The 27,904-nt window shown below is 33.1% G+C and overlaps 1 protein-coding gene across 1 annotated transcript in view; it reads left to right on the plus strand.

Moving 5' to 3' along the window:
• The window catches only part of TMEFF2 (transmembrane protein with EGF like and two follistatin like domains 2), a 281,645-nt gene that overhangs the window by 127,297 nt on the left and 126,444 nt on the right, over nt 1-27,904 (plus strand). Inside the window, exon 5 of the mRNA XM_051985978.1 lies at nt 16,646-16,742. Within this exon, the coding sequence (XP_051841938.1) occupies nt 16,646-16,742 (97 nt within the window). The remainder of the gene's footprint in view (nt 1-16,645; nt 16,743-27,904) is intronic.

Consider the following 27,904-nt stretch of genomic DNA (forward strand, 5'->3'; position numbering starts at 1 on the left):
AAATACAGACTGAAATCAATAGCACACTGACAAGGACCCTAGAATTTTGCAATATTTACCAAGTACATGTCAGATTATAGTTTTTTTCTCTCTCATTTTATTTCCTAAAAGTTGAAGGACTGATAGATTCTAAGTTAAAAGTTTCAGTCAGTTCTTTGATAAAGTAAAGAACACAGCATTTATTTTCCTGTGGGTATGTGCTTTATTTGGTCTCTGTAGTAATCAACAGATCAGATAAACTCATGGCTTTATGATGTAAAATCCTATCCATCAGGAAAGTAACTGCTAAATTCATTTTTCTTAAGATCTCTTATTAGACATTATTTCTAGCAGAAGTTCAGCTCATGACATGGTCAGATAACCACATACCCTCAGGTTTTGCAGAAGAACTTAGATCCAGGTAATTTGTTAAGAATGAATCAAAATCTGTTCCAGTTGTATTTAATGGCTAGTGAAGTATTTCTTTTAAAGGCTTCCATCATCTGTGTGACCACTTCTGTCTTTAAGATTGCCTTAGGGTTAGTGGTGCTCAGGGCCAAAGAGAATATTTGTTCCTTTAAGATATGCCATTTCCTTAAGCTATACAAATTTGGGCACTTCTTAAGACATGGTGCCCTGAGCTACATTTTAGATCACCAGCACCTTGGCTGGCCCTGAATATGATCTTCTTTTTTGGTTATTACCTTCTACCAATAGGTTTCATTTAATACACAATACTTTTTAGAAAGGAGGAAACCTTCCTTCTTTGTAGTACATTCATCCTATCCTGGGATGCAGCCAGCCATGACGGGTGTAAAAAAAAAATGTAAGTTGTCCCTAAAACACAGTTTCTGTTTTTAGAAATTCTTCTGAATAATTTCTCCTCTCCTCAGGATAGGAGTTCTGTTATGCAAGCAAATCCCTTCTTCAGTCATGTGACCTCTCTGACAGAAAATCTTGGGCATTTGGACTCTTTGGATTCCCTTATAGGTTCAGGGATGTTGTAAAAAACCTTTCCTCTATTTTTGTCCATGACTAGAGGTGAGGGTAGAACCAGAATGCAATGTGTGTAGCCAGTGTAAAAAAGCAGTCTGGCTTTGTGCTCACATGATGCTTCAAAACCTTTGCAAGGTCCGCTCCCTCTTCATTTTGAATAGCTTTCCTGTGATTCTGGAAAGCATTTACATTCTCAAGTGATCATTTTTTTTTCTCAAAAATAAATTTAATACAGTAAAATTGTCTCCATATGCTGCCTGTCTTTGGCTTAGGGATATGTTAGGATAGAAAGCTTTTATAAGAACTAAATCCTCTTCCTCCTTACATTGGCACATGAACCAGTGTGATTGTCAATACCTACATAAATCTGATGGGTTGGTGCTTCCTCATACACAAAACAGATTTATGGCTCTTTAAAAGGACAGAGAGGTGCTGCAAAAAGATAATCATATCATGTCTCTATCAGTGTCCTACAAAAGATACCTAAGGCATAGTCCTTTATTTCATTATTATTTTCTTTGAATCACATTATAGGCTTTTTCTGAAGAAAGTTCCCTCTTCATTTCATTTGATTATAAAATAGAAATGTACATAACAAAAGTCATGTAACAATGGAGGAAAGAGAATTAAAGGTAGAAATTGTCACTTGAGTTTAAGTTGTTGAACAGAAAAATGAAATACCTGGAAAGCATAGACAACATACCTTCATTTTTGTCTCATTTAGGTTCATTTCAGGTCTCCATGCCTTTCAAAAATACTATGTCAAAAATAATTGTTTATTAAGAGTTAACTAGATATGAGGCATTATACTAAGCATTAAAAATATAAAGAAAGAAGAAAATAGTTTCTCTTCTCAAAGAGCACCCATTCTTATGGGGAAGATGACCTGCAAACAACTATATACCTAAAAGAGATATATAGTTACTGAAGATAATATGTATGTATTATGTATATGTATAATATGCATATAGTATTGAAGACAATCTCAGAGGGAAGACAATCTCTAAGGGAGACTAGAAAAGGCTTCTTTCAAAAGTTGGGATTTTAGTTGAAAATTGAGAGAAGCCAGGGAAAACAGAAGTAGAGATAAGGAGGAAATGTATACCAGGAATGGGATATAGTCAAGTACAGGGTTAAGAGTTTTTTTTTTTTTTTTTTTTCCATTTTATTTATTTATTTATTTTAAAAAGTATTTAAAATGAAGACTAGGAAAGTGTTCAATATCAGTGCAACTTAAGAGTATATGAAGGAAGAAAAGTATAAAACCAGAGAGATGGGAAGCAATTACATTATGAAGGGCTTTAAAAGTCAAATAGAAGATTTCATTTTTGATTTCTAGAGGGTAAAAGAGAATCACTGGAATTTATTGAATGGGAAATTGATATGGTCAGACTTACATCTCAGAAACATCACTTTGAGAATTAAGAGTAGAATAGATTAGAGAGGGGAGAAAGACAGGGAGTACCAATTATAATGCATAAGTGGAAATGTTGTGAAGGTAGAAATCACAAGACTTGGCAATAGTTTTTCTCTATAGGGTGCTAGAGTGAGTGCAAGAATGGAATCAAGGATAATATATATCTAGGTTTCAAGCCTAAGTGACTGAGAGGCTGGAGATACCCTTGACAATAATAGGGAAATTAGAAAGCAGTGAAAGTTTAGGGAAAAGAGGGGAAAGGTAATGAATTTCCATTGGAGCATATTTTGTTTAATGTGTTTATGAAACATCCCGTTTAATATAATAGGCAGTATTGTATATTAGGCAGTAATATGTAGCAATGGATAAATAGATCTGTGAAATATCTGAATGGAGAGGATAACTGAATCTATGGGAGCTGATGAGATCACCTAGTTTAATAGTACAGAGGGAAAAGAAAAAAATGACTCAAGGACAGAGCCTTGTATTAAAAGTCTATATGTGAAATAAAGAACCCCCAATGCCTATGTTTGCCTAAAAATATTTACTGCAACTAAGAATGAGAATGTTGCAAGGAGCCAGACAAAATAAGAGCAAAGAGAATTATTTAGTTTCCCAAATAGAAGGGAAAATAAAATATTACATAGATTTTAAGGGCACAAGAAAAATAAGTATTTTACCAGTTCTTAAGAGGCAAAGATCATTTCTGACTGAGGGATGATTCACCAAGTAAGCTCAATTTGAAAGTGACCTCAAATAAAGAGTAAAAATTTAAGAACAATAACAAAAACAATTTTTTTAAGTATGAGAGTGAGAAATAGTTTTTCCCAGGTTGGAAAAAAAGTGGTGTGAACAAATTCTTAAAGATGTAATGAAGCACTTGTACAGAAAACAATTAATGGTCCAGGTTGGCTGGAGCACAGAGGCCGTGAAAGGTAATAATGTGAGATAAAGTAAAGATTTTAACCTGCATTATGAACAATTTCGTATGTTTACCTATAAAACTTAGCATACTTTATATGAAATACAGACAAGAGGTTCTAAAGATTCATGAGCAGCAACTTAATGTGGTCATTCCTGTGAATTAGGTTGGTCATTTAGTTATTAATCTATAGTTCCTGCCAGGTAATCTTTAGACTCTTCCCAAGACAGTTCCTGGCAAAGTGCTCATATACTGTCCAGGTTTCATAGGTATACAATAATGAGATCAGACAATGTCTTTGTAGACCTTCAGTTTAGTAGTCAGTCTAATACCTCTCTCCCACACTTTCCTTCAGAGCCTCCCAAATACCGAACTAGCCCTGGCAATGCTTGTGTCAATCTCATTATCAATGTGGACATGCCTAGAAAGAATCCCTGGAAGATACCTGGCAGGATAAGATACCAGACATTGCGGTCCTTTCTCAAACTAACCTGCTAAGCAGTCCAACTCTATTGCAGAGAGCACAACGCCACAGAGCCTGCCACATTGTTTGAATGCCAAATGTATGCTTGCCAAAAAGATTTATTTTATGGAGAACTCACACAGGGCAAGTGCTCACAAGGTGGTGAGAAAAAGTGATACACAGACAAGCTCAATGGTCAGGACCATTACAATTGATTGTATGGCATGGGAGACACTGGCACAGGGCTGTCCAGCCTGGCGTGCCCTCATCAGAGAAAGTGCTGTGCTTTATGAGCAAGCAGAATTGAATTAGCTCAGAAGAAACTTGAGGCTCAGAGTTAGAGAATCCAACCCAATTATTCATAGTGACTATTTGTGTCTGACTTGTGAAAGAGTTTTCCAAGCTCATATTAGTCAGACACTTTGTAATTTCACTCTAACATAGTGATGTCATTTTGGACCTCTTCAAGAAAAAAGTACAGCAATTACCAACATATAGATAAGAAGCTATAAATGGAACCTTTGCACGGTCCATTAATTTCCAATACTGTGTTTCATTATCCTCAATAGCAATTCCTGGGTTCTAATTCTGCAACCTACAAATGGTATTGCAGGCAATGTTAATAAATAACATTCAAATAGAAATGTCTAATGGTCAACTAGAAAAACCGAGTATCCACTATGTCACTGTACCTCTCAAAGAGCAAGAACTACTGAAGGAAACAGGAAAGGCAAAATCAGTGTAACTGATTATTGAACTGTTACATGAACTATTCTTGACATATGTTGACATATGAAGGAAATAAAGGAAAAATGATTATCATGAAGGAGGAAACAATCAGATATACAAAATAATTTAAGGAGGATGAGGATTGAAACAGAATCGTTGATTTAATAATTGAGAGGACACTGGTGATACTGTAGAGAAGTTTTGTAGAGTGGTGTGGAATACAATTATGTAGCAAGGAATTAAAGGATGAATGAGTAATGAAGAAAAAGAAGCATCACTTGTGAATTCTATAATACTGGAAGAGGAAAGGAGAGAGAGAAACAGACAGTGACAGAGACAGATAGATAGATACATATAGAGAGACTGACAGAGAAAGAGAGAGAGAATGCTACCTCTGTAGCAAGATTCAGGAAAGACTATTGTGAGAATGTTCATAAGAGATGAGGAGATTAGTACCTTGGGGGATTTATATTTAGAAAAGCCAGGTCCCAAGACTACATCTGATATTTACCAGCAGGATACCTAGTTTGTCAGAACGTCAGTTTCTTCATCAGTAAAATTGGAATGATCATACCTGTAGTAGGCTTCCCACAGGCTTGCTGTTAAGTTCAATGAGCTATGGTATATGAAGTACTTTGCATACCTTAAAACACTATAGGAATCTGAGCTCTTATTGTCTTTAAAAGGAAGAGAGCCTCCTCTTTCTTTGAGATAGGAGAGGAGCCAAAAAAAAAAAAAAAGATACATGAAGACACAGAAAAAAAATTGAATGTAGAAGAAAGGTACGGAAAGAAAGAACTGAGTTTGATGGCTTCATTCTTCTCTTATTAAAGGAGTAGAAGGGAATTTCCTAAAAATGAGAAAAGTAGGGGATGGTTAAAGTATTAATAAAAGTTCCTTTTAAAATATGTAGAATAGCCTTCATGTAAAATGTGGTAAAATCCAAATGAGATGAAGAAATTATAGTATAATTCTATTGATGGCCCAGCTGTGATAACTTAGAATAAATTTATAGCAGATCCAATAAACACAATAGAGGCAAAGAAAGCTACTGGTAGTGGTTTCCTAGAATTAATAATTAGGAGATTGAGAATGACAGAAGATGAAGGGAGAAGAGAATTTAAGAATAATGATGCTTACATTATTGGTTATGCAGTCCAACTTGAGGAACAAGGCAAGTAAAACAAATCTAGGATGAATAGAATATATCATCTTTATGGGCCCTTCAAGGAAGAAATCAAAGACAGTAAAGGAACTGAGAAACAAAGATGATTTCAGAACTCATATTGACAGTATAGCTTCTTGAAACATTAGTTCAGTGGGAAAAAAATAAAGAAACTTTAAAAAATAATGGATCCATTCTTGTCACTAATTCTTATTTTATATTATTTAAAGATCTTCAAACAAACAAAAAGAAAAAATGTTGAATTTCTTGGTCTTTATTAATTATATTTGATGTACTTTACAAAACAATTTACATTGGATTTCTTTATCTTAAAGAAAAAATATATTTAAAAGCATACCAAAATATCAATTTATATAATTATGTTTAGTGAAACTGTATTTAAAATATTTGAACACAGTTTTTTTTCAGTCAACAAGTTAAGTCTTGTGACCCTTTTATTGCTTATGAAATAAGATAAATTATTTTGCAATTGGTCATGGAGGTCTAAAAACCAAATATCCTCATTTCTCCTATGTGCACATAAACTTGACTATTATATGCATTGTCTTCTCATGCATATGAGATAAACAAACAAATAAATGATTTGTTGAAAAAAATTGAGATTTCCGGATTAGATTTGGTTCAGAATACATTTGTTAGAAAACTTTCACAGATATTAAACACTTTTTTTTTAGTCCTTTTGCATTATGACAAAAAAAAAACCATAAAATGGCTTTGCTTACAACATCCTATAATTCACTAACTAACTAAGCATGAACATCTATAGCATTTGTTGAAAAAAATATAGAAAGAAAAAGAAGAGTGAATTTTAAAATTTGAAATGTAAGGAATTCGGTTTAATTATGATGATCATAATCCAAATGTAAAAAGTAAAAGTTATTTTTTCTTTCTTTGTTGAAAGCACAAGAATGTTTCTTGTACTTCTCTAGCTAACTATCAATTCACTGATAGAAAGATCTCTCTATTTTTAATCCTAGTTTCTTTCTAAAATGCCTCTTTTCCACATTTATTCATTCTTTCTATTTCACAGTTTTAGATTGAACTAATGTTTTCAGTAAGTAGACATATTGATTAGTTTGAAGTCAATTTCTGACTTATTCCAGCACTTCAGCTTTTCAGGTCCACTTTATGATGTTATGTATGTTTGTGTTTTTAATTTTTATTTTGTGAAAGGTGCTCATAATGTTTGTCTCACACCACTGGCCAAATGTAATGGCCTCTTATTCTTTAAAGAATGCTATGTTCTGTTTTTTTCCCCCTCTTTTTAACCCATCAATTCTTATTTTAATGCTAAAACAAATGCTTTAACCTTTGTGATTTTTCTCAAGGTCATTTTATTTTTCTTTTTTCCAACCTTTGACCAAATAATATTTTGGTCAGGTACCCTCTTATTTCTAATTTTTATTCCTTCTTCCTTAGCTTTTGCAATCAGAAGTATGTACATTGTCCCCTCAGATTTCTCAGGATAAATAGAGGAATGCCTTGAATATAGTTGGCTCAATATATATTTGTGATTAGAAAGCTAAACTCCTTATATTATTCATTTTTCATAAGTAGGAGAAATGGAGTATCCTTAAGGCAGTAGATTTAGAGCTGGGAAAAAATTTAGATGTAATATAATCCAATTTCCTCCTTTTACAGATGATAAATGAGTCTAAGTTTATAGATCAAGGCCGAGAGTGGGAGATCTGGGATTTTTAACCCAACTCCTCTTTTAGCCAAATCATTGCTCTTTCTACTTTATCATATTATCTTATTTCAATGTTGAGACAAAATGAGGCACTCATGAATTATTGGACAAAAGGTTTTAATTTGTACAGACATGAGAAGGATAAATAACAAGGATTTGGTATCTGTTTCTTTGGACATGACCCCAGTGTTTTAGGTAAAAACAAATGGGGTCAGTACATTAAGGGTTAGAGAGTAACAGCATGATCTCAGGGACCCACTGAAATTTATTTTCACTGAATTTTTGTAACTCTCTTACCATTAATTCAGTTCTATTTTTAAGGTGTTATTTTCTTCAGTAGTGTGTGTGTGTGTGTGTGTGTGTGTGTGTGCATGCGCATGCATCTCTTTAATAATTTGTTAACTGTCTTCATAATTCTCTTGAATCACGCTAATTTCTTTTCTTAACATTTTCTCAACTACTCTTTTAGAAATTCTTGCTGGGTTTAGGCTCAATTAGAATTTTTCTTTGAAACTTTATGTGTAGCTCATTTCACATTATTATTTTCAGAGTTTGTATTTTTGTCTTCCCTGGCACTATAGTAGGTTTCTATGGTAAAGTATTTTTTTTATTGTTTTATCATTTTTCCAGCTAATCTCTTGACTTTGGAATTTATTAAAGTAGGGCTCTGCTTCTCTGTGAATAAGGAGACACTGTTCAAAGGTTCAGGCTCTTTTGTGTTGCTCCTTGATGAACTCTAATAGCCACCTATTGAGTAGAGGTTCAGTTATAAACTCCTCTGATTGGCATTTAAAACCATTCACAACCTGCTCCCAATCTATCTTTCCAATTTTGCTACCTGTTATTTCTCTTCCTTCCAAATTGGTTGTCATTCAGTTCCCACATGTATGAAAACACAACTAAAATATTCAAACATTAATTATGATGATGATGGTGATGATACTAACTAGAATTTATGTAGCACTTTGAAGTTTATAAAGTGCTTTAAATTGGTGAACATTTGATTCTCACAAAAACCCTATGAAATAAATGTTATTATAAATAATAAGACACAAAGAAAGTGACTTGTCCAAGTTTTCAGATCTAATAAATATTTAAAGCAAGATTTGAATTCGGGTCAGTTTAATTCCAAATCCTGTACTCTATCCATTGGGTCAACTTACTGCTGATATAAAACCATCTTTTAATTGTTATTCATTCATTTCAGTTTTTGAATCTTCATGAACCCATTTGCGGTTTTCTTGGCAAAGATCCTGGAATTTTTTGCCATTGTATTTTGTAGCTCATTTTACAGATGAGGAAACTGGGGCAAACAGGATGAAGTGACTTGCCCTGGGTCACACAGCTAGTAAGTGCTTGAGGCCAAATTGGGAAGATTAGACCTAGCAGTCTAGCCACTGAGCCATGTAGATGCTCCAACCATCTATTAAACAGAATTCATGAAAAGAAAAAAATAAATAAATTTATACTGAAAACTTGCTTCTGAATTGAAATGAGAGATAATTTATTCTGCTTTTTTTTTTTTTTTGCATGTGCGTGGTGACTATACACAAGAGAAACAATTCCTTCTGAAAAGCTGTTATGTCCACAGACATAACCTATTGTTTGATTGTCACAGTGTGTACATTTTGATTTTAAAAGTATCTAAAAAATAAATTCACCAGCTTGGCTAGTCACATTGATCACATTAACTGAATAACTAATCATTAACAATTATTATTTGTAAGTATTCTCTCTTCCCTACAACATGCACAGGTTTTTTGATTAAATAATAAAATCTATTCAAACTGTTCTCATTAAAATATTATAAATTATTATTTGTACTGTTATTAATAAATAAAACAAAAACAAAATAGTCTTGATAATGTTAATGAGAGTTAAAGGATTCAGTACCACTAATAAACAAAATAAATATTTTAATGATATGGCTTATTCTTCTTTAATTCATCATTTTAAATTTCTATTTGTGTTTTTTTAAGTATACACAATAATTTAGTCAATTGTCCATGAATAGATATAAAGAAATTCACATATATTGTTGGTGTGTTTTTATTTATAGAGTACTAAATTAAGCAAGGTAGAGACTACTGCTCTTAGCAGCTGTATTCTTTCTTTAGAAATTCAAAAATATTTCAAAATTGTTCTTAAAGCAGTTATCATTGTGACTCTTATTTGCTATTATATCATAAAATGGAAGAATTTCCTGTTACTAGAGGGTTTTAAATAACAGAAAGTTCAGCATCAGAGACCATATTTTATGGTTAGGTTTGTTTTACTGAGGAGAGAAACAAAAGATATATTTGGCTGACAACAGCTTACACAAAAACCCAGGTAGACTAACCCCAGTCTGCCATAGTTATCTAATGATAATGTAATTCATCAGTCTAAAGCATTTTAACAAGGCATTTTCCTAAAGTCCACCTTGAAAGAAAGGTAATGCATTATTTTCTACATTTTATAGATAGAGATTCTCAGTGAAGGAAGGGCCTGGAGTCAAGAAGACTTAAATTCAAATCCAACCTCGGATACTTATTAGCTTTGTGACCCTGGGCAAGTCTGTTAACTATGTTTGCCTCAGTTTCTCCAGCTGTAAATGAGCAAGAGAAGAAAATAGCAAATCACTTCGGTATCTTTGCCAAGAAAACCCCAAATGGAATTATGAATAGTGAGCTTCAAATGAAACAACTAAACAGCAACAGCAAATTTGCCATGGTCAAATGCAGGCCTCTTTTCATTATATGATGCTACTCTGATCTATGTTTGTCAATTGCTATTTTTCTCTCAGAAATAATTTAAATTGTTCAGTCTCTGAAGCCAGATTTGAACTGAGGTTCTCCTGACTTCAGGGCTGGTGCTCTGTCTATTACGCCAAATAGTTACCCCATGTTTTTATTTATAATACTAAAATCTCAGTGGTATTTAATGCTTACCCCATCTCAAGATAATTTCTCACTTTTTTCCAGTGACATTTTTTAAATTTTTTAATTGAAAAGTTATCAAATTCTTATTCATCAATAAAGAGAAAAAAAATTAATATCTTAAACTTATAATAAAAGCTTTCATTTATTAGTAACTATAAAGGCTATTTGTTTTTAAATTTGACATGTTATTATATGATATGAGATTTGAAGTAAACTGGCAACTTTACCCATTCTGAATGAATTCTGCCATGCATGATATCGATCAAATGACATTTTTTTAAACAACTAAGTGTCTTCAGTTCTACCTTGGGTTGAACTGACTGAAATCAATCAGGTCTGAGTGATGACAATAGAATTGTGCCTCAACATGGTAGCCTTATATTAATATGTTCAACTATTTTTTAGTTGTTGAGCAGCCAACAAATTATAAGTGATTTCTAAAGGGACTTTGTCAAGCTCTAGCAAGTCAGCTTAATTGTGAAAAATTAACTTTTGTAAAATAATCCCCTATTTGAAAAGTGCTTAATTTGAAATTGCTTTTGATCAATCATGGACATGGCTCTTGGGTTTTAAATAGGCTTATTTTTTTTTTTAGGTTTTTAAAACATGTGAAAGAGTAGTAATGATATTAGAATTAATTCACTTTTTGATATTTCAAAACCTCCAAAATGGAAAACTATCAATAGCATCTTGTTTTCTTTATACCTTTATTTTTTCATCCCTCAAACAATTTCAGCCCCACAAAACTAGGAACAGATCTTGCAAATACATCTGTGATATTAAGCTCTCTTTATTATAGAAATATCAAACCAAAATGCCACTTTTCCTGTTTTGAGCATTTTAGTAATAGAATAAAACTGTATTTTTATTATTCATATGACCTCTCTTTGTACAGATTGGATTATGTAGGTTAAAGAAATTGTTTTTCATGCTTATCAACCAGTGTTTTCTTCTGAGTTGTAATGGGGGTTCTTAACAATAAAATTGGGTATGTTATCAAAAATATGAATATAGCTTGAAAACGATAGCTTAAAAGTGCTTTAGCCTTTGGATGAACTGCAAACAGCATCCATTAGTCAAGTCTATCTTGGTTGTGCAGGTGGAAGAGAGGAAAATAGAGCATGAAAATAGACCAGAGCAGTAAAGGAAAGGTTGGGATTGAAGGTCTTATTTAAAATATTTTTCCCCAATCGCCTCTAGGGCAAAAGAAAAAACCCTCAACGTAATATGTAAAACCCTCCAGGATGTGGTACCTCCCTCAAAAGGATTATTTCTACTCTAGTCCTACTGATCTACTTATCTCCCATACCCCAATGTCTTTGAATAAGTGATATATAACTTGTATTTATTAATGTAGTATCCCTATAGTAAGCACCTTAAGAAAAGTTTTTTTTATTATTATTTTCTTTATCTCCCTAGTGTTAAGCACAGTCAGTGCCTTGCTTAATAAGTAATTATTGAATTCAATTGAACCCCTATTCTGCATAGTAAAATCTGTCATTCAATGAAAATATACTTAAGGTTCTATTATTTAGTTATTAAGTAATTATTTACTGCATGTTGTCCAATAAATGGTTTTTGGATTGTTTTTAGGTCAAAATTTTCTATTGATAACAGACACCTTAAAATGTCATTGAGCAACCAATCCAGTTAAAATAAAAAGAAAACTGGCAGGATTGAAGGCAGGTATTATAAAGTTGGTCTTGACTCTTTTTAGGTCATATATAAGTTGAAGAAGTGAGGCATTTCTCACTAGTTTGTGAAGAATTATAAAACATTAATGAGACGTCCATTCATAGCTATACTATAATTAAGTTCCTACATTCATTCAACATTTATTGAGTGTTTAATATATTCATGACTCTATACTAGCTGCTGACATTCACTAGAATGTTTAAGCAAATTTTTTTTTAACTTCACCTTTGTATTAGGCAATTCCACATTGATGATATATCTAGTAATCATATCAAGAGCCTTAATAAGTATTTGGCAAGTGAACCATATTTCAGATTTTATTAATGTTCTCATTTTTTGCCTTTACAATCCCATTTATTTCTGATAAGTCTAATTTCTTTCAGGATATCCCAATTCCCATGACCAGTATGCACACTAAACTGTTTCTCAGTCCTCAAACAAAGAAAACATCCATGTTTTTCCCAAAAGACTCCATGAAAAATAAAATTGAAATACTAAAAAGGACATAAAGGATTATTTTTTTAAAAGTATAACACTTATTTGATAGGAAATCAAGAATGAAGGAAGAGAATAACAATCATAAAATGTTTATGGGTCTTGAAGTATCTTTTAGGAAAAAAGAAACTGATTCTAAATAGGTAGGTGGTTCATCTTAAGTCAAAAGTGAAAAAAATAGTTATTCTTATATAAATATAAATGGGAACATAATTAAATCATATCAAATCAATTTGGTCCTAGTTTTCCTTGAAAGTAATTTCAACATAATAATAGGGCCATGATTCATAACTGGCTTAGTTACTTCCTACATTTATGACCTTGATCAAATCACTTAAACTCTTTGTACTTCAGATACACATGATCAGAATCTTAGAGTTGGAAGAGGTCTAATAGACCATTTGGTCCCACAAGTAAGCTAAACAAACATCCTTGCTATAGAATCTACTAGAATGATCATCTGTCTTTTGCTCAAAAAGGTCAAGAGAGAGGACGCTATTATCTCTCCCAACCTAGAACATTTGGAAATATATCTAATTGGTTGGAAGATTGCCCATCAAAATTAAATGTTGACAACTCTCACTCATTGTACCTAAAGCTTCCTTCTTGGACTAAGCAGAATAAATCTGACCCATGGTTCATATAAAAACTTTTCAAAAACTTGATTTCAATGATTCTCATTCCCCTGCTTCCTCTAGTCTAACTTTTGTCAGTATCTCCAACCAATCCTCCTGTCTCTCTTTCTCTTCCTTGTCACTGTCCTCAATGTTCTCCAGTTTTATTAATACTCTTCCCAAAATGTGACTCCTTGAACTAAATACAGGATGCCAGGCACAGTCTGATGAGAACAGAATAAAGGGGAAAAGATATCCATTTCCCTAGTCCTCAATTTTATGGCTTATTTAACATAGTCTATGTTCATATTAACAGTTTCCCTGCTATATCATTCAATTGACCATATTAAGCTTTCAGTTCACTTGAAACCTATGGTCTTTTTCAGATTGGTGAATGCTATCCAAGCTTCCTCCATTTTGTACTTGTGAATTTGGATTTTTTTTTGAATTTTTTGAATCATCCAATGAATTAACTATATCATTACTTAAAATGTTAAAAAAAAAAAAAAAAAAAAAAAAAAAAGGATCCCTGCCAGCTTTCAATACTATAAGCCAAATATCAATATTGAGAAAGAAGATAAATTCATTCTAATTCCCTACTTTTTACAGAAACTTCTTAGCCAATAGGAGAATTATCAGATATACCCTAGAAACTCAGTTAAGAAATATTATAGTATGAGGTTATCACATATTAATTCAATTTAGATATAAGTATGTCTCTTGGATTCTTTTAGGCAGAGATAGAAGAGTATAGGGATTGGGCTAAGTTTAAAATTACACAAATCCAGTTTCAAATTCATATTATGGTAGGTCCATCTGTGCTCAGCAGAGACAAAGATGTAATTGAGGGAGGAAATTGCCTACAGGTTTATGTTCAGACAAGCACAGTTTTATGTCAATGAAAAAATCTGGCGTTTTGAGAAGTTGAAACATTTCTTTTTTGATTGAGGAAATCAAGTAAAGAGATGAAGAAAGAATAGGGAAGAGAGGTGGGTGACCACCAAGAGAAAGGGTACAATAGACAGAAGACAAATGTCCAAGTTTTACAGTTTTCCTGGTGGCTAATGTTCAGAAATGTGATAACAAATAGTAATTGAACAAAGAATTGTTTTTGTCATGCAGCTATGGGCAGAAACATCTCTGCTTCATATAATTTCATGTTAGTCTCTTAGCTTAGCTTCCCTGGCACCCAAGAGATTTGCTAATTGAGGACATTATTCTTTTTGAATTTAGTTTCTTCTTAGGTCTATTGACTTAAAATCTACTAACAATGGCTGCTCTTTAGAAATATAGTGAAATTTTTAGAAGACAAGTTATTAAAATAGGTTCTGTTCTATTTGCATCATCTCCTCGTTTTCTGTATTCCCTTCTTCAATAAATCTCAAAATAATCAGCTCTATTGCTGCAGAAACAAATATTGTCCCAGAATTGTCTCAGTTTGTATGGATAACTTTCCTATCATATTAGCACATTTCCTAAATGATAGGAACTTACATTTGAGAAGCTACTAATTTCACTAACACTAAAGGAACTTTCACATTAGCAACTTCTATATTGCATTAATAATAAGAAAACCATAAAGAGACTGACTTCAGCTATTAGGTCTCCCCAGAGGTGTATGCCCTAACGCACTGTTTTCCCCATGGTCCACTGCAATCATTTTGCCTGTATTAAGGTAATAGAGTGGATAATAAGATAAGTACTCTATACTTCAGCAGGAGCCTAAAGTTCTTTTTTGTCTTTTCCTGCAAAAATAAATTAATATTAAGCTCTCTAAGGTTTACTTTAAAGCAAATATAACTACCACAAATGCAAGTTTTCCTGTACTCTAATTTAACTTAGGATTTTTCCAGGCAAGATATAAAAGATGAAGCATTCACAGATGAAAGCAAAGGGGGTTGGGAGCTGGGGAAGATAGAGGAAAAGAAAAAGAAAAAGTAGTTCAGAAAATGAACAACTACCATTGCCTGAGCATAGTGAAAGTATATCAGATATCTTTTAAAAAAAAATCAAGACACTTATCTGCACAACAGGGAATAAGAAAAGAGATAATGAAGTAGACTGTTTTTTAAAAAATAGTTTAAAAATCTCTCAGTAGACATTTAAAACAGGAAGTGATAAGAAAATGCTACATTAATACAGAATGTGTTGAGTTTGGTAGGCTCAGTGTGAATGTGAATACATTTTCTCTTTCTTTGTTAAAAGTGTTATCTATTAGTTTCAATGAAAATTAACATCTTCAATGCAGAATTTCTAAAACAGTCACTTGTATTGAAAATACTTTATTTTTCCTTGGCATAAATTTTTGAAAGACTATTTTGGATTAAAATACATTCTTTCTTAGCAAAGAATTAAGGGATAGATGAATTGGTAAAATGTCTCTTCTAAGGAAAAATTTTGAGTTTTTTATTGATATGTTTTGTTTTTATATCACTTTCATTTTCAAATATATGCTTTACCTATGCCCTGCTTAAATATCCCGAGCACCAACATACTTCCCAACACTGAATAATGTTATATTATAATAACATAATAAGTATTTAAGTATTTATTGAATTGAATAAGATGTGTAATTAATTTAACTAGGGTACCTTTCCAAACTCCAAAATAATGATTTTGAAAGGTTAAATCAGATTTATAACCAATAATTTTTCTCAATCCACCCTGCTAGCAACTTTTTTTTTTTTTTTCCCTGAGGCAATTGGGGTTAAGTGACTTGCCCAGGAACTGTTAAGTGTCTGAGGCCAAATTTGAACTTAGGTCTTCCTGACTTCAGGGCTGGTGCTCTATCCACTGTGCCACCTAGCTTCTCTCCTCCCACCTCACCCCCACCCCACTATCAACTTTTAAAAGAACTTATATTTTTCATCTGATCATCAAACAACATTGTTGATCAACAGTACCTTTATTTTTTTTTTTAATTTTGTACATATGTATTTTTTCTTAGGAAATTTCTATGAGAGATTTGTTGTGGTAATCATTCATTACCTTATTCTGTAGCACTAACATTCAAGAAATTAAAGTTAATAAATTGCTGCCAACTAAGGACTGTTTCCTAGAACATGCATACATAATACTTTTTATTTATGCCACCTATGAATAAGAATATAATTCAGAATCATCATGAGCAGACATTGTACATGAAACAGGAGTAACTTTGAAAGGGAAAAAAATAGAAAATACTATGACTATTTTTCCATTAAAGCCATGTACCTTCTTCAAGAAAAATTAACATTTAAATAGGTCTTAATTATCTGTTATAAAGAGTTTTGTCAATCACTTTTGATAAACCCGATGTGATACTTTTTGTTTGTAAAATGTATACAGTCACCATATATCTTTCTTTGGGTGACATTAATGTTCTAACTGCCCTTGAATTTTAAAAAGGTTATCATGAATCTAAAGACTATCATTCTCTTTCTGAAGAGTAAATTCCAACAACTTCAATAGAAAGATATACTACCTCACCAAAAAAAAAAAAAAAAAAATTCTTGTCCATTGTACTTAACTGTATTTTTTTCTGGTTTGCATTTTGTAGTCAATGAAGGATCTGGAGAAACCAGCCAAAAGGAGACATCCACTTGTGACATTTGTCAGTTTGGTGCCGAGTGTGATGAAGATGCAGAGGATGTTTGGTAATGTTTTGCACTTAAAAATTAAGATTATATGGTTGGAAAATACTGCTGATGAGATTATTTCCTATCCCTTCAACCACTCACTTTTTAAGTTTTCAAAATAATTTACTTGGCTCCTTCCCAGAGAGAAAATAAGAATTTTCATACCCTAAGCAATTTCCATTGTCCCTCAAAACAAGGAAGCCAAAATGCAGTACTATTAAAGACTCTATATAAGAGACATAGGAATGTTACCTGTGTACATACATGCAAATATACACATAGGCATATAAAGGAGAGCTGATCTCAAATTCAAGAAGCCATGGGTTTAAGTCAGGTCTCTGACACTTACTGATTCTATGATCCCAAGCAAATCACTTAATTTCTCCCAAACAACGCCTTAGTCCTCATCCATAAAATGAATTGGAGAAGGAAATAGCAAACAACATCAATATCTTTACCAAGAAAACCCCAAATGAAATTACAAAGAGTTGGACATGACTGGAAAACAACTGAAATGGTACAGTCTCTGGGCTTAAAGTTTTCTAAAACTTTAAGTCATAAGAAACCTGGATTAAAATCCAGCTTCTTGAAACTTGCTAATGACTCAGGAAAAGATGCATAACTCTCCAAAGACTTAGTTCTTTCATCTTTGTTCATATATAAATAAATCAGCTGTTATGTTTAAAATGCTAGCTATATAAATGAAAGCTATTCAAGTTATAAAGGCATCATTTGTACAAACTCTTGCTCTCAAGGCCTTCTCCAATTGCCTTCAATCTAGCCCTACCTCACACATTCACATAATTTTATTTCACTTAATTAATGGACAAGTAAACTGGAGTACTCACTGTCCTTGGTTTTTGGTCTTACATTTTTGTTTTTTGTCTGTTTGTCCATAGCCCATAATGTAATTCCCTGCCTGAAGTAGAGAATCTTACTCCTTCCTTCAACACTCACTTTAGGTAGTACCTCTTCCATGAAGCCACTTTTCCTTTCTTCAACCTTAACCTAGCATTCTCATCCTCCTTTAATTTTATCATAAATATGTCCTCTGTCTTTATTTTTACATACATATCCATTTTGTATTATATTGGTTTGCATACATGGCTTATCTCCCTTATCAGATTGAAAAGCCCTTGAAGTCAGGGGTTATGTCTTAATCATATGCATAACACCACTGCCCTCTATACATTCAACATTTAATATCTTTTGGACTGAACTGAGTAAAAGAATCCCAGTGATTTTTTTTTTTTCAAACCTGTCAGTCAATTATAGCAAGCAATTAATTAGGAACTAAGCAAAACAAGCTGGATTAGAGACAAGAAGAGGTTTTATCTTGGGTGCTTTAATGTTGTTGAATACTCTCTTTGTGGTGAAAGAATTTTCCAGTATCTTAATGACTGCTAAAACATTGATTCTCCCATTTTTTTCTCTTCCCTGATGGATTTAAGTCCAGGGGGAACTTAATATCTGTATAATAAATACTGAGTACTAAACATAACAACTATAATAACATTACTGTGTTAGCAATGCTTTTTACCACTTTTTTTTTTGAAACAGATTTTCTCTAAAGATGGCATTTAAATTTTTTTTAAATGTGGAATTTTTAAATAATGCTATCCTTCCTTTCATTCCTCTTATTTTATTCTTAATGTCTTCTTTGAGTGACATGATTTTATTTTCCACTTTTGAGGATTTCAAATTGTATGACAAAGAAGCAGACTGTAACTTGAACTATTATACTGTAGGAGTTTTATAGGGTAATATAGTTAATTTGGGAAAGTCTTGAAGAGGGCAATAGGTAGATGCCTCATTATTCAGGTAAGTAGGGGGATTGTGACAGCAGGGATTAGACAAACAAATAAATGACAGTGGGAAAATTAAATGGAAGATAGTAGGGATTTGACCAAGATGTCAAGAAAGAATCAGAACTATGAAAGAACATGTAAGTGAGGGAGAAGTGAAGGGTTAAGTTTCTTGATGAAGTTTGACAATAACTTCCTAGAAATACAACCACAATAACAACTTGATTCTGGGCAGGGAATTAAAATGAGCATTTAAATATGTTAGAGTTACTGAACCACAGGTTAAGAGTTGGGGGTCATTATTATGGGGATACAAGCAAGAATCCAATTAACATACAAGGCATAAGGTAAGAACCTGAGTAACAGCAAAGTGGTGGGTTGGTGAGTGACTGACCTGAAGGTTCTCCTGTTCTTCCTGCCTGATTAGGGACAAAATGGGTCTCTTAAGTCTAGAACAGACTAAAATGACAGATGGTCTTTAAGTGGTGCCAGCTGTACAGGTTAGAGGCTAAAAGTATAAGGGGCCTTCCAGACTATTGCAATTTCAAGACAAAACTGAAAAGTAATGATGTTTAAATTAGAATATAATTAAAATATTTATGTAGTTAAACCTAAGTAATAAGAAATAATTTATAAAATGGTGCAAGCATCAATATTATTACATAAATGTATGTGCATATTATATCACTATACTCAAACATTACTGTGGAAGGCAGCTGGATCATAGTAGAAAAACATAAGAACATAATATTTAAGAAAATAATATGAATATGGAAAATGTAATTAAAACATGTAAAAATGGTGTACATACTGGGCAATAGAACAATCATTGAATGGAAAGGGTTTTGATATCAAATTAATTTTATGTGAAGCTATTACTAGTTCTTTTCTAGCACATGAAATACCATTTCCTTAATGAATTCAGAAAGTCTATCATGATATGATGTTGATCAAGCTACCATCATTTACATGAAAATTTTATCAGATTGCTTACTCTTAAGTAGAAACAACCAAGTAAATAACTTCTACCAAGTAAGTTACAACATGGTCATGAATCCATAATCATGACATAAAGGCAAAATTAATTGCCAAAATTTTATCCTGGCCCAAGAAATAACAACTCCTGTTTCACTGTGAGAAATGCACTGAATTACTCAGAGATACTGAGTCACTTCTTAGATAAAGATAAATCTTATTAGAATTAAAATATCAGTTCACAAACCACTGATTCTGTTTTCATAATTAAATGAGCCTTAGAAGTAGGGAGTAAGTCAGCCTGGAGAAGGGGAACGGAAGGGAAGGAAAACAGGAGGGCAACAGGAGGGAAAAAATCAGAAAGGGAATAATTGGCAAGAAGACTACATTAATAATCATGATACTCAATGTGTAACATTTTTAGCACCTTTTGATTTTTGAAAGAACAGATGACTAATGAAATAGGCTGACACAAGTCCTTCATTCATGTTCTATTATTTCATTGGGCTGTGCTAATTTTTCTCATAAGCCTCATTTTCTTCCGTTAGAAAGCATCAGAATTGTAGAAATCAGGAAGTAGACAGCCCTTTATCAGTAGAAGCAGCCTTTCTCTATAAAGACAGAGAGGACTTTGTTAGTCAGGAAGGAAGGACAAGTGCTATAAAGGTTGTCCCTGGGTAAAGTGTTAATATGCAGCAAGTACAGATGTCTATCCCCAAAGCAGAGTATCATAGTAGAATCAAGCTTCCAAAATGATTGATTTGAAGTCAGGATGCTGTTCATCCTATTTTATAATTAAACTTCTGCTGAGGTTTCTTACACACAGACACACACACACACACACACACACACACACACACACACACACACACTTTGATTATCTGGGGATGAATTTATTCTAGCTTTTTAAATTTTTTTTTTCTTTTTCAAAAGGTTTATTTTGGTAGGTAGAAAAATGAATCTTTTTTTTCCTAGAAGAAACAAAGTTATAATCTGCACACATGTGCCTCTCTCAAATGTAACTTGTCAAGTCAAAATTTATCAAGATGGAGAAGAACATGAACCTTGAGATCAATCATATCAAAACTGAGCATAGATTAAAACCCAAATAATATCACAGTTCTTACAAAATTAGTAATATCTGTTTCTGATTTAAGCAAAGCTTCTGATATTTGGTTGGTTTTAGAAATAGCACTATATTCCTTAATTATCTTCCCTGAAGGATTATATTGGTAGAGTCCAAAGTAGGTCAATGGTTACTCCCCCTCACTAGGAACTGTTATTATGAAGTAATTAGCCTAGAACTTTCAGTTTGTCCCATCAATCAGGAGTAGTTCAGAGCCCTAGGGTGGATACTTGGTTCACTATAAGTAAGAGAAAAGCAAGCTGGTAGCAGAGGCTGATGATGGGGAGGAGTTGCTATGAAGCTGGCTGCCTGCCCAACACTTCCAGAGTGTCAGAATAGATCGAGGAAGGGAGCACAGGTGTGGGAGCAGATGTGGCTGGCTACTAATGACATAAAAGGACAATTAAAACAATTCTGCTTTGCTTCAGACTTTCATTTTGCAGCTTCTTGTGTCTATTTTAATTCTTCTTTGTTATTCTTTTCCAAATGCCACTCAGAATCCATTAGCAAAATCATATCATCCTCTTATGTTATTAATTTCTCAGTAGTACTTGGGTTTATTTTTAAAGCATTAACAATCATCTTTTCAGAATTCTTATTTATGGCTGTTTTGGTAAATGAAAGAAATAGGCTTCTTGCCATCTAAAATAATTTGGCAAAGAATGTAAGTTTAGGTTTTATTTTATTTTCTCTCAGCTCATTGATGACCTCTAACTTTTGTTTTTTAAAAAACAATGGCATCTATTTTCATGATGATATCTTTTAAAGACTATTCAGTTTTAAGTCTTTAACATCATGCTTACATAATTTGTGAAAACATTTTGCTCCTACTGAGACAGTATGTGATTGGTATTAATCCCACTTTTCAAGCATTTAGAATTATGGAATTCATGAATACCTGCTGGTGACAGTGACCATTCATACCCTTTGGCACCAGATTTGAGTGTACACACAAAGAACTGGGTCTGCTGATTTAAGATTCACAAGAGCTAAGGAAATGAATGCTGGGCATAATCAGATTCATGCCCTAGACTTCATGAAAATATATTGCAGAGAGTTCAGGTGAATAATAGGCATAATCCTGTGGTTAGAGATGCTTTTTTAAAAAATTACAAGATGTTCTCAAAAGGAAAATTCTAACAATACAAATGCAAATCATCCTAATAAAAAGGAAGAGAAAGAAAATTGTGTGGCCATAATGGGAATCCCTGATAAGCTAAGACTTTTAAAGCGACTTGTGCAAAAGATAGGAGTAATATATAACCATTCTAAAGGAAAAGTGGCTTCAACATTGTAAAGAAGCATAAAAACCACGATAACTGAAACTTAGAAAAATGATAAAGAAAATCAAAGATTGAGTAGTGTTCGTGTGTTGTTGTTATTGTTGATATTGTTTTAGGTTCTAAGCCTTCTGCTCTGCGTTAACAGATTAGGATTTGAGCAGTTTAACTTTTAAACTGCTCAAATCCTACTTTACTCCACTGGCTTCTTCAAGAAAAATGATCTTCACCCTGAAAATGGTAGAACAAACATAGTTAAAAATTCCAAGAGAGACAAGGAGATAATCAAAGGAAAAAACTTCTTTAAATAAATTAAAGTCTACAGACATAGACGAATAATATCTTAATACATCCAAAGAACTACAAAGATGATACTGAGTCACCAATCAGTAACTTCCGAGGAGTTATAGAGATTCAGAGGTAGGAAAGCAGCAAATATGATTCTAGAAATTACAAATGACTCAGCTTGATAGAAACAAAATTCTAGAGTAGATAATTAGGAGTGTGGTTTATAATCCTTAGAAGTGATGATCACTAGGAGCTAGCATTGGTTCATAAGTCATATGAAACTATGTTCATTTTCTTTAGAATTAATATTTTTAATCACTATGCAATGGATTTGCAGGTAGAATGATTTTTCTACACAACACTTAGAATTCTTTTAGATGTGGAGAACTGAGAAAAGCAAGGATAGAAATTTTGCCTCCTAAGTGGCACAGATGATAAAGTAGTGAAAGTTGAGTAAGATTTAAGTTTATATCAGACTTCAGATGTATATGACCTTGGGAAAGTCATTTAAGCCATATTTGACATGGTTGCCTTATCTGTAAAATTTGAATAGTCAAGCACCTACTTCCCAGGATTGTTGTGAGTATAAAATGAAATATTTGTGGTGTTTAGTTAAAACTAATGCTTTTATCCATTTTAAAAAGGCTTATTTAGCCAAAAATTAAGTTCATTTAGGCCCCTCTCTACATGAGTAATGAAACCCTCCAGTTAGAGGGATTGAGTATTTTATATCTAACCAATCTTACTAGATTTTGTGTGACTAATTAAGGCCTTATTTATCTTTTTCCAAGCCATGCTCAGCTGATATTTAAATTGTAAGTCACCATTTATGTTATTCACTCCTAGCAAAAGGACATTTTAGCAAAACAAAGCTGACTGTGAAGTCTCTGTCCCTCTCTGTACTTTCATTTCTAAATGGCTCTTAAGAGCTATTTGTATACAAGGGTGAATATAGAAATATGAAACCATTTCAAATTTAAGCTTTGGGCTAATGACTCCACTTTAAAACTTAATTTCTTAAAAATGTTGCCCTCTTCTTTTTAAAGAACAGGAATATATTTCCTTGGAATTGGGAATTAATAAGAGAAGAAATTTAATTTACCAGAACTGGTTGGCACCTTCTCTACCATTTATACTCTTCAGGAATTGTTTAGAGCATTGAGGGATCACATAGATAGTATTTGTCAGAGAGGACTTAAAGACCTGTTATTGTGGCTTCCATGCCAACTCTATTGATTATACCATATTTCACCATTTTAAACATTGCAAAAATAATGACAAGATTAGTCAGAGAATAGATAAACTTATGATAAGGGGCTCTATATTACCTGGCTATCTTATTTCTTCTGAATAGCTTTGGTTCTGCTCCTGGTTCTTATTTTGAAGATTTGTATTGTTTAGCTGTCTTATAAGAAGGAATTCTATGTAGATTATGTGCTTGATGGGGAGAGAAAAATGAGAAGGTAATGACCATCAAAAGCATCAGTGAAACTTTTTTTTCCCTTTTTGTTTTGTTTTTTTAAAGAAAGATTACTGGAGTTGTAGTTACAATACTGCCTCCAGTACCTATGTGACTTTGACAATCACTTAATTTCTCAGGGGTCTCAATTTTCTTGGATTTAGAATGAAAATGTTGTACTAAATGTCATTTCTTTCAGGTTTGAATCTGTGTAGTTGCAATCCTTATTCTGAACCCCTTAATTCAATAATTCAATTTTAGGTAGAATAGTGCTGTGATTCAGAAATACCCCATCTAAGATACTCATCCTCTACCAGGTCACATAACAAACCTCATATTCTTTAATTGTAAAAAGGAGATCATAATAATGCATATTTTCATAGGGCTGTTGTGAGGAACAAATAAAGCAGAATATATAAAGTTCCTTGCAAACCCTAAAGTGACATATAAATTATAGTTACTATTATTGTTTCCATTCTGAGAGTCAGAGGAGAGAGTGCATTATAGGCATGTGGTTTGGCTTGTACATACAAATTGTATGGAATTTACAGAGAAAATACTGAGTTTAAAGCATATATACAGTGTCGTGTTTGACTGGAACACAAAATGTGTGTAGAGAAATAATATGAATTAAGCCTTGAAAAGGCAAATGGGAATTAACTATAAAGTGCTTCAAATGACAGAATAAGGAGTTTTATACTTTATCCCAAAGGCAATCAAGGACTTCCTGAAGACTTTCAAATAGGGAAATACCTTGAGAGTATGATCAGACCTACATCTCAGAATGATTATTTGCAACTGTATAAAAGTTGGAATAGAGAAATGAGAAAACGGTGGGGAGAATAATTTTGCTAAAATAAAAAGAAGGCCTGTAATAAGGCAATTTTTAGTTAAGTGGAGAGGATAGGATGAATGTGAGATCTCTTAGAGGTACAATCTATAATACTTGGCAACTGACTAAATGAGGGGCATGGAGTAATGGTAAAAGTAAAAAATGAGTGAAATTAGAGGTAGAGTGACTTAGGAGGAGGGAAAAGTTGTTTGTCCTTCATTCTCTAAGAGGATTAAAAAAGTGATGTCTTGACTTGCAAATGAATTGAATTTAAATGAGACAGAGCTGAGCAAAATCACCAGCCTTATTCTCTCCTCCAGAGCCATCTGGGTCTAGTGCCAAGATATAGGTCAAGATGGCTACAGCTGACCCAGATACAGTGGGAGACTGTGGCCTTTAAAAACTAAAGTCTTTCCCAGGTCTTAGTTTGTCTGAAGCAATACCTATTCAATGATTAAGTTAAGTAAGAAATAAGGGCAAAGTGGCCTCTTTTACCTTGTCAAAAAAAAAAAAAAAAAAAAAAAACATCAATATTGGAGTGGAAAACTCTTAGGTTTTCAGATCAAAATTAAAACAGTTGCTATTTATACTTTGAGCCACCAAAACCCAAAAAAATGACCAAGTAAGGTTTGGGCTGAGACCTATTGCTGACCAATCAGTGAGAGCCAGACTGATTTGGGCTGAAGGCAAGATCAAGTTGCTCCATTCATATTGCAAAAGGCTTTATCAAAGCTTGGTTTTCCCATGCTATACTTCAAACAATCATAAATGAAACTACACATGGCAAAATAGTTCATTATACCAATTTGTTTTTTTTTTTTCTTTAATGATAGATTAAATAAAAAGGGAAGAGGAAAAAAAAGAAATCCTTTTAGCCCATAATCCCCAAAAAATTTGCAAGATTTCATTGGTAGCAATTTAGAGGAAAGATTGGCTTCTTAGTCAAAGACAGGTTACTCCCCATTGCCTTGAGGTGCCTTTCAATTTCCAGTTCTTGTAAGTATTAAGAAGAAGAGCTTTCCAAAAGTAAACATTCTGACTCAAGAGATGGTAGGTAACCCCTTTATTGTCTTTATTTGAGACATGTTAAGCAAAGATTTACCTTGTTATTTGTTAAGAATATTTTAAAGTTTCCTGATTAGGAAAAGGTGATACTAAAAGACCTCCAAGGGCCCTTCTAATTTTGAAATGCAGTCTTTTTTTTTTCTATTTAAAAAAGATTTGTTTGTTTTTTAATGTTTTAGAATACCTCAGCTGGTAAAATGACACATCATACTATTCTTTAAAGTTGTCTGTTACAACTCTTCAATTCCTCCTAGGCTCTTTTGCCATGTTGACAACTCTTTTAAAAATGGTATAACATAAAAATGGTACATTTTAAAATGTGGCACTAGTGAGTTGTTTTTTAAGGTGATGAATATGCCATTAACGGAGTGGCATGTGTTGGGGCTGCTGAGCTGTTGAGGCTTAAACTCATCTCTTATGGGAACTGTTCTTCCCTTGTATTCTTCTCTCTTACTCTCAAGAGAGGCAGGATGGTAAAATGGAAAGAGCAATGTATTTGTAATCAGAGACCTCTGAGTTCAAATCCTACATTTGTTCCTTACTCTCTATGTGACTTTAGACATGTTGTTTAACCTCGTTGAGATCCATTTTCTGTAAAATAAAGGTTTGGACTAACTGGCCTCTATATTCTCTTACAATTTTAGACCTTTGATTCCATGAGCCCATGCCACATGCCACATCTTTTGATACAAGCTGTGGGAGCAGGAACATCGTGGTAGTAACCAGTTTATGTTATCAAAATCTTTGTATTGATATTAATGTATCAGATTCATGGGACAACTAGGTGGCACAGTGGATATAGAGTGCTGGGCCAGAAGTCAGAAAGTCTCATCTTCCTGAGTAGAAACTATTGGGAGAGTAGGGGAAACAGCCAGCAATGTGGAATAGTGATGGATAGATTGCCAAAATTAGTCAAAAAAACCCATTTTCCTGAATTCAAATATTGTTTCAGGTACTTACTAGCTGTGTGACCCTGGAAAAGTCACTTATCTCTGTTTCAGTTCCTCATCTATAAAGTGAGCTGGAAAAGGAAATGCCAAACTATTTCTGTATCTTTACCAAGAAAACCCTGAATAGGATCACAAAGTGTAGGATATGATTGAAAAGATCAAACAACAACAAACAGATTCATGAGTACTTCCAGCTTGGGAAATTATACCTAGCCTTCAATCTATCTAGATTTAATTATTGCTGGGGATAGCAAACAAATTCAAGAAAAATCAATCATCCTTAATCTGTGTTTAAGCTCAATGGGGTGAGCTAAAAAATTGAAAATATTAGTTGCTGCTTCAAAACTGTCATTATTCCTCATAATGGTGAGTTTAATATCTAAATCCAAAAGCAATCTATTATTTGAAAAATCACCACCAATCCAAATGCTCTCTAAGTTAGACTAAAATATTTTTCTTAATATCTGTTTCAAAAAACAAGTTACTGAACTCCTAATATCTAGTAGGCAGCCTACTGGTGATGACTCTCCATATTTAACGAGACTAATCCTCAGAAAATGGGAATAATCTCTTGCCAAAACTATCAGGAATCTAAAGAATGCTACTAATGATGAATTGGGGAACACAGTGGTATAGAAAAGTTTATCAAGGAGATGTTTAAACAGAAAAGAAAGTAGATCATATGTGGTGAAAGCAAGGAATAACAGATAGTTTGGATGTTCCATCTAATCTCAGGTAATATCAAGATACTTAGAATGAAGTAGCCCACTTCCTCATCCAAGTCAAAATCCTTCTCTAACAAAAACAAGCCAAGCTAGCAAGCATTTATTAAAACATTTATTATGTGTCAGTTCAAATAGAAACAAAAGCAGTCCCTGCCCTGAAAAGAGTTACATTCTTATAAAGAAGGACAATCATTTTTTAAAAGTCAAAAAGAAAGCCTTGGGGATAGAGAGTTGGAGAAGGTACCTAAATGGGGGCCTGTTGGAGAAAAAAGTTAGAGAGGCAGGAGTGGAGCTCAAATAGTTCTAAAGATTTTAACATAATTGGTTTTTGCCTTTCCTCAAAGTAGAATCTTCAAAAAGAACTGACAAATCAAGAAGGGATTCTGGGAGCAGATAGATCTTCCAGACTAACAAGGTCTACAAAGGAAAAGGGATCTTCAATGCTAAGAATAGTCTTGGACCATAGAAGTGAAGGAGGAAGAGCAAGAGATGGAGGAGGAGGAAGATGAGAATGAGGAGAAAGAGGAGGAGGAGGAGAATGAGGAAAAGGAGGAAAAGGAAAATAAGAAGAAGAACAAGAACAAGTTATCCTGAGAATTAGGAGTGGAATACAAAAAGAAATTAAGGGAAATACTATGATTCCAATCCTAGATTTCTATAATTTCCAAAAATTAA

This window comes from Antechinus flavipes, chromosome 3, assembly GCF_016432865.1.
Source record: "Antechinus flavipes isolate AdamAnt ecotype Samford, QLD, Australia chromosome 3, AdamAnt_v2, whole genome shotgun sequence".
Taxonomy (NCBI): domain Eukaryota; kingdom Metazoa; phylum Chordata; class Mammalia; order Dasyuromorphia; family Dasyuridae; genus Antechinus; species Antechinus flavipes.